This window comes from Melospiza melodia, chromosome 3, assembly GCF_035770615.1.
Source record: "Melospiza melodia melodia isolate bMelMel2 chromosome 3, bMelMel2.pri, whole genome shotgun sequence".
NCBI lineage: Eukaryota > Metazoa > Chordata > Aves > Passeriformes > Passerellidae > Melospiza > Melospiza melodia.
In genome coordinates this window covers 10,548,787-10,556,642 of record NC_086196.1, presented here as the reverse complement: position 1 = coordinate 10,556,642, position 7,856 = coordinate 10,548,787, and the positions used below count along the sequence as shown (strand labels likewise).

Below are 7,856 nucleotides of genomic sequence, written 5' to 3'. Positions count from 1 at the left end.
CGCTGCATCTATCCCAGATACATTTTGGGATGATTTCTTTGAACCAGCTCTAATCAGGTTGAATGAAAACTTCATGGTTCTCACAATGTGAGGTGTGCTTCTCTAACACATCACCCAGGTTTGTTTATTTTATGTAAAAAGGGGACCATTTTTGTGCTTTCTCTCAAAATATGCCAAAGTACAGTAAGTGCAGGTGGTTTGCTTCAGAGATGCACTCTGGAAGTGAAGGAGAGCAAATGATTGAAGTGATGAGCTTTAGGACCAGTAGTGAGCTTGTAACAGACTTTGAGAATAGGGGAAAGGGGAACAGGTTGCCAGATTATGTAATGTCAGAGTCTTTTTTTCAGGTTTGCATTAATATAATTGGGTTGAACTGCAGATTTTAAGGACTGACAGTCATTTAGGTACGATCTCAAAATCATATTGGAAAAAAGTTAATTACTCTACTGCTGGTGTAATTTTTTTATGTTAGACTCTCTGTTTTTCAGTCATACAACAGATTCCAACAACAAAACTGAGCAAGGTGGTATCCATAATCAATATTCAACTAGTGGTTTTAAGTCCTGTACATCTGAGTGAGAGCATCCAGCTAAAATTTTTAAAGAGAAGAACTGTTTCATGGAAATGTCTCAGAACATGGACAAGCAATTATGTTAACGTTTGCCAAAGTCAACGAAATGAACGAAACATGTTCCAAAACCAGAAAACCACACAAATAGCAGCAAAGCTAGTTGCTTCAATGGGAAAAGTATAAGTTTAACTGCAAATGACTTATACCAGAGGGTCCTGGACTCCCTGACAATTTGTGCATTTCCTGATAAGGTGAATGAAATAGTGTGTCAGATCTACTTTGCTGACAGAAATTGCATTAAACTACTTTTACTGCTACAAGTAAAATGCTACATGCCCCCCTCCTCTAGAGTTTGGACACAGAATTGAGTTCAGGATGTAAAAGAGGTTGTCAGACATTGGATGATAACCATAACTGCTTATAAATGTCTCTATCAGTTTTGGTCTGTTTTATTTGTGATGTAACAGGCCTTAATCTAAACTTCAGAGAAAGAGGTTAAATTACATTAATGTGCATTTGGCCAGTCTGAGAGCAGAGACACAGAAATTCACTGCAGTGTGATTTGTGGGCAGAGAAGCTTCTTTAACATTGTCTTCTTCATGCTCCCCTCTTGTGGAAGAAAAAATCCTCATATAAGAACTGTTGTACTGTATAGGTATTAGTGAAATAGCTTATTCTCACAGAATAGAAAAAGGCTAAATGTTTTATTGAGAAAACTACAGTAAAAACTGGTAACAGTATCCAAAATCAGTGGGAGGTGGAAACATCCATGCAGAGAAGACAGGTGATTTGCAGCTGAAGGAAAGATGTTTGAGATGCGAACAACCATCCACGTGGACCTGACGAGAGTGGAATTTCCAGACAACATCTGTCTGCTCGTTGAGAGTGCCAATAATGTTTTGGGAAAGACTTTTCTCTCGTGCAAGAAACTGCAGGAAAGCAGTCAGAAAAGATTCAGCACTTGGGAGAGACAGGCACTGCTGTTGTGATGGCTGTGGGGGAAGCATCCCAAGCCCAAAAGGAAGCCCCGTGGAGGCTGCGGTGTGCCAGGAAATGCCGCAGACCCAGCCGGGCAGGCGGCAGCTCCGGGTGGGAAATAGGCCAAAGCACGGGCAGGGCAGCCCACAGATGGGAAAAGCAGAAAAGCTTGCGAGTCAGGGACTGCCCTTCTTCCTCCCAACCCAGGAAAGGCGGTGTGCTCGCAGATCCACAGCCGCAGCACCGACACCCGCTGCGGGCCGGGCCGGCAGCTCCGCGGAGAGCGGCGGGGACGGTGGAGCAGCGGCGGGGCGGATGAAGCAGCGGCGGGGCAGATGGAGCAGCAGCGGGGCAGAGGGAGATGGAGCAGTGGCGGGGCAGAGGGAGATGGAGCAGCGGCGGGGCAGATGGAGATGGAGCAGTGGAAGGGCAGATGGAGCAGTGGCAGGGCAGATGGAGCAGTGGTGGGGCAGACGGAGATGGAGCAGCGGCGGGGCAGATGGAGCAGCAGCGGGGCAGATGGAGCAGCGGCGGGGCAGATGGAGATGGAGCAGTGGCAGGGCAGATGGAGCAGCGGCGGGGCAGACGGAGATGGAGCAGCGGCGGGGCAGATGGAGATGGAGCAGTGGCGGGGCAGAGGGAGCAGTGGCGGGACAGATGGAGATGGAGCAGTGGCGGGGCAGATGGAGCAGTGGTGGGGCAGACGGAGATGGAGCAGCGGCGGGGCAGAGGGAGCAGTGGCGGGACAGATGGAGATGGAGCAGTGGCGGGGCAGATGGAGATGGAGCAGCGGCGGGGCAGATGGAGCAGCGGCGGGGCAGATGGAGATGGAGCAGCGGCGGGGCAGAGGGAGCAGTGGCGGGACAGATGGAGATGGAGCAGTGGCGGGGCAGATGGAGATGGAGCAGTGGCGGGGCAGATGGAGCAGTGGTGGGGCAGACGGAGATGGAGCAGCGGCGGGGCAGATGGAGCAGCAGCGGGGCAGATGGAGCAGCGGCGGGGCAGATGGAGATGGAGCAGTGGCGGGGCAGATGGAGCAGCGGCGGGGCAGATGGAGATGGAGCAGCGGCGGGGCAGACGGAGATGGAGCAGCGGCGGGGCAGATGGAGATGGAGCAGCGGCGGGGCAGATGGAGATGGAGCAGCGGCGGGGCAGACGGAGATGGAGCAGCGGCGGGGCAGATGGAGCAGCGGCGGGGCAGATGGAGCAGTGGCGGGGCAGACGGAGATGGAGCAGCGGCGGGGCAGATGGAGCAGCGGCGGGGCAGATGGAGCAGCGGCGGGGCAGACGGAGATGGAGCAGCGGCGGGGCAGATGGAGATGGAGCAGCGGCGGGGCAGACGGAGATGGAGCAGCGGCGGGGCAGATGGAGATGGAGCAGCGGCGGGGCAGACGGAGATGGAGCAGCGGCGGGGCAGATGGAGCAGCGGCGGGGCAGATGGAGCAGTGGCGGGACAGACGGAGATGGAGCAGTGGCGGGGCAGATGGAGATGGAGCAGTGGCGGGGCAGATGGAGATGGAGCAGCGGCGGGGCAGATGGAGCAGCGGCGCCGCCCCGAACACCAACACGTCAAGGTTCTGCCCGAGCATCCCTGCTCCATCGCTCTCTACAAGTTCCTCTTACCTATCACTCTGTCCTCCAGAATCTTCACCCATGTGTTTATATTACTTTCCTAAAATAACAGTAAACCAGTGCATTAATGTCTGCGTAATGGGACTGCAAACACATGGGGAGTTTTTTGTTGTTGTTTTATATGCAGCTTGAATTTGAGCTTGCAAGCATTTGAGCTCTTTGATAACATTGCCTAGTTTAAAATTCTGCTGATAATTTCCCTTCAGTTTTTACTTATAGCTAGGAGAAAATAATCCCTGATTCTACAATAAAAGGTATCAGGCAGCTTTAAAAAAATAAATTATCAAGTTATCAAAATGAAGTTTCAGCACTTTCAGGAGTCATTCTAATTGCATTATTTAAAACTATGCAACAAATTTATGTTACTCCAAGTTTGAAGAACTCTTTTATTGAATGTCAGTATTGTTTTTTTCATTGTATCTTTTAAACATGTTTCTGACAACATTAAATGTGTAAGGTAGGTAAATTGAGAGACAATTTTCTTCTGATACTTTTATGTCATGCAGTAAAATTGATAAAGGTAAAAGCTAACTATCTTTATTTGATCTGGTTAAATTGTTAAACTGATTAGGAAAATACCTAGATTAAGGAAACCGTGTTGCCCTGCTATGAACAAATAACCTGCTATGAACAAATAACTCCTTGCACCAGCTTGGAAATGGAAACCAAGCTCTACATATAGATTTCAAACAATACTAAAAAAAAAAAAAAAAAAAAAAAGAAAAAAAGAGAAAAAGAAAGAAAAAAACCCAACACAAATCAATACAAAAACAAACAAACAAACAAAACCCCCCAAAAAAACCAAAAAAAAACCCCACAATAAAAAACCCCAACCTTATCAGACAATAACCTCCTAGGTAAAAAACTGAGGTTATAAAGTCCAAATGAGATGAGAAGCCAACCCACAGACAGTAATTATGCTGATTTTCAGTGATATTTTAATTGTAAACCAGTTGCCTTAGTCTTCTGTAGCCTGCAAAATCAATTGCTAGATCAAAGTGGCGTGTAAAAGAAGATAAATTGCAGCTGGTGTTGAAATTTGGGGAACAGCACAGGAAGGGCAGGAAGGTTTGAGAACAGCTTTAGAGCTCTCCACAGCGAGGCTCAGAGACAGGAATGTCTGTCCTGCCCTGTGTCCTTCACTCCTGGTGGCCTCTGTCTGTGCCAGCACCAGTCAGTGCTGCCGGGATATTGTGCAGCTATTGCTGGCACGCAGCTACTGCTGGTGGTAAGGAGCAATTCTGCTTCCTTCCTCACTGGGCATCACATCCCTGTGTTGCACCAAATGATGACGTCCCATTTCCCATTAAGGTTCCAATTTTTAAGCTAAAAAAAAAAAAAAAAAAGACTGTGCAGATATATACTCACCCTGACCTCTGGACAGCTACGCTGCTTCTCTCTTCCCAGCTGACTCTCAACTAGCTATGCTGAGTTCCTGCACTCAGCATAGGCAGAAACACTTGAAGGCCTGATGGCAAAGATGTAACTCAACATCTCGTAGCAAAAGTGAACTCTTGGTGTCTTTGGATTCAGCTAAGTACCTGCACATTACAATCCAGAAAAGCAAATGCAAAAATCTTAAGCCTCAAAATCCTCCCCTTTCCTCATTTCAGCTTTTTAAAACTCCAAACCTGGGCTGTTTGAAAGGAAAGGACAGTCTTGGAGGAAGCATTGCCAAGAATTATCCATGCCAAGATGGGGCATGTCACAGTCTGATGATTTCATTGCAGTAAAATTAAAGTACATAGGTGAAAATGCTTCCAGACAGTTGAGAAAATCACCTGAGGAGATATCTGGGCTGGAGGACAGGGTCTCAAGAAGATGCAGAGAGAGAAAAGCATCTGGGCTGAGGTGCTCACAGGCAAGTCTGACCTTGCTGAGATGAGATATCCCATAGGAAAAGCAAATAGGTCAAAAGCAGCGGAAATGTTATCTCGTATTTTGATTTAATTCTAAATGTAGTTACCATGGCAGCAACAAGCAGTTTTGGGGCTTGAGTTCCTCTACAGACATGCAGACACCTTTTGAACTTCCCTCTTCTCCCATTGCAATATCCATCCCCAGGAGCACAGGCTGAAAACTCACTCATGTTCCCTTCCATGAGCAATGTATCAGCAATGAGAACAACAGTGACAAAAGTACTGTAAAACCTCCCTAAAACCATAAGGATAATAATTTTATCTTTCCTTCCAGAACACTTAACCTGACCCTCCCACTTCAGTCCTCCATATATTGCCAGAAACAGAGAAGTCTCTGTGCAGGTTTTGCTCTATCCCTTCCTCATGCAGTTCTTGTTTTTAAGGTAAGAGAAATCCATCAACATCCACTGATATCTCTATTCATTTGCATAATTGAGATATTTCTCTCCCCCTGTAGACTTCTTCTTCAGACTCCCTTTTGAACACAGCATAATTCAGGACTCTCCTCTACTTATGGGTTGGGCTGACTTGGAGAAAAACACTGGACGGGGAAAAGGGAAAATTCCCTTTTCAAAATATTGAGCCCAGCTGTAAAGAGGAGAGAACAAGCTCTCACCTTTACAGGTGAGTCACTCAGTCATTTTGGCCACCAGCAGAATATGATTGTGAAATATGGACTATGAACCCCAACCTAATACTTAACAACAAGAATTTCTGATTCCTAGTTGCCCCTAAAGAATCTCTCTTCTAGAGTAAAATCAAAGAATTGTAGTCTTAGCTGCTTTTATCTGAGTGTAAGTTGAGAGAGCAGCAAAAGAAGTAATATGTGACAGAGTCTGCTTTCTTTTGTGCTACATCTGAACTGACTACAAGATAATACAATAAACAAGATAACAAGATCAAAGAGAGCTTGAGAGGGCTTCTTTTCCATTCCCCAGTCCCAAAGGAGAATCAATTATTTCTATACTATTCTTAAGAGATGTTGGACTAATCTGATCTTTGCTCTGGATGCCTGGCTAGTGTCCTTGATACACTCATGGTTTCTAGGACATTGTAAGGGGTTCTAGGCAATTAAAAGAAAAACACAAAAAGGTGAAAATATACTGGGGACAGTTCAAGCAGCCAGGTATTTTATTTACTTAGGATTAAACCTAATTTTCATTATATTTTCAATTGATTCATTTATTAGCTAGTATGGTACATTAAGGCCATGGTGTTACCCTTGCCCGATGCTGAATCCCACCTTTCCAGGGCTTGCCCTACTCCCAGGAACAAAAAAAAAAAAAAAACCAAAAACCCCCCAAAAAACACCTGCTTTTCACCAAACCCCACTTAAAACAACTACTACCTTCAAATGCAGTTAGGAGTCAAGAATAAATGGCTGCAGTGGCTGCAGTGGCTGGAAGCCACTGTGCCCCAAAGAAGCAGCCTAAAAACTGTATGGGTTTACAGCATGTCAGGAACTGAACAGCAGCTCCTAGGTGAGCTTGTACTGTGAAGCAAAGGAAAAATGATCAGTTCCACTTTGAAAGCCATGCATTTGCAGTGAGCACACTGCCTTCCTGCTCCTGCATGGGCAGAATGTTTACCCAACACTTAATGCAGATCCCTTTCTACACTACTGGGTGCTATTCTCTTGATACACACACCCTCATAATTCATCCACTACTGTAACTGTAAATTGGTAACTTTAAGTAACTGTAAATTGGTAACTTTAATTGCTGAGATCTCAGCATTGCAGTTCTCAGCACGTTCAAAGGAAAACAAAAAAAAACCCCCAAAACCAAACCCCAAACAAAGAAAATTTCAATTCTCTTGGAGTCTCCCCTCCCCAGACAACAATGTCAAGTTTTCAGGAAAAGGAAGCATGGAAGTTGCAAACTCAATTAAATCCAAGCAGCTGGAATTCCTTGTCAAGGTGGAAGTTGCTTCTGAGGCTACAACTCATTCTGAGAAGCTGCTTGGATTTGGAGGAATACTCACAGTAACATTTTACAATATACTGAAGGTAAGGACCTGAGTGTAGCTCAAGGGTAAGGGTAGCTGGAAGGCTGGTAGAGCTTCTCAATAAAGCCCTGACTTTGTGTGTCACACCAAATGATTCCAGCTGCTGTGTGAGGCTTCCCTGGTCACTGCATTGTTCTTCCATGATCACAATACTCTTGTCTCTCCGCTTTGCAGCCTGAAAAGTGTTTCTGCATCATTGAAAGCAAGAGGTCAGACATCCCATGGCCTCTTGCTCCTCTGCTCTTCCAGCTGCAGTCCTGGGTTGGTGGTCATGTACAGACAATTGAATTTTATCAGTATGCTTCTCACTCCAACAGCTATGAGGTATGACTGAGGTATAACATTTTTGTCTTTTTCTCACAACTGTCTGAATCTTGTCTTTCCTTATTATATTTTCCTCCTTTTATCTGAGGAAGTTCTTGGAAGATAAAAATTCTGAGCTCTTTTTCCTCCTGTGGAGAGAAGGTAGATAGTTCCTTTAAGGAAAGTGACCATCCTGTGGATGCTGCATGATCTCAGCTTCAACAAGGAAAAGAAATGTGACAAGCGTTGGCATCAGGCCACCAACAATATGTCCATAATTCCCTGTGACCTCTCAGTGAGTTCCAAACTAAGATGACTTTGTATTATTCCTTTCTCAGGTATCCTTGACAAGCAATGCAAAGAAAAGTCAGAGATTTAACTTTGGGAACAACGTTGTCATTGAAAGGTGAAATAAAGGCTACTTTATCTAACATCTGATTTCCAGG

The 7,856-nt window shown here is 45.6% G+C and overlaps 1 protein-coding gene across 1 annotated transcript; it reads left to right on the top strand.

The window, feature by feature from the left end:
- Positions 1-1,910: 1,910 nt before the first annotated feature.
- On the top strand, positions 1,911-3,230 carry LOC134415323 (uncharacterized transmembrane protein DDB_G0289901). Its single transcript, XM_063150554.1, has one exon. The coding sequence runs from the start codon at positions 1,911-1,913 to the stop codon at positions 3,228-3,230; it is 1,320 nt and encodes a 439-aa protein (XP_063006624.1).
- Positions 3,231-7,856: the final 4,626 nt, after the last annotated feature.

Excerpts from the sequence above, each read along its gene's own strand:
- LOC134415323 (XM_063150554.1), top strand. The coding sequence starts at position 1,911 with ATGGAGCAGTGGCGGGGCAGAGGGAGATGGAGCAGCGGCGGGGCAGAT.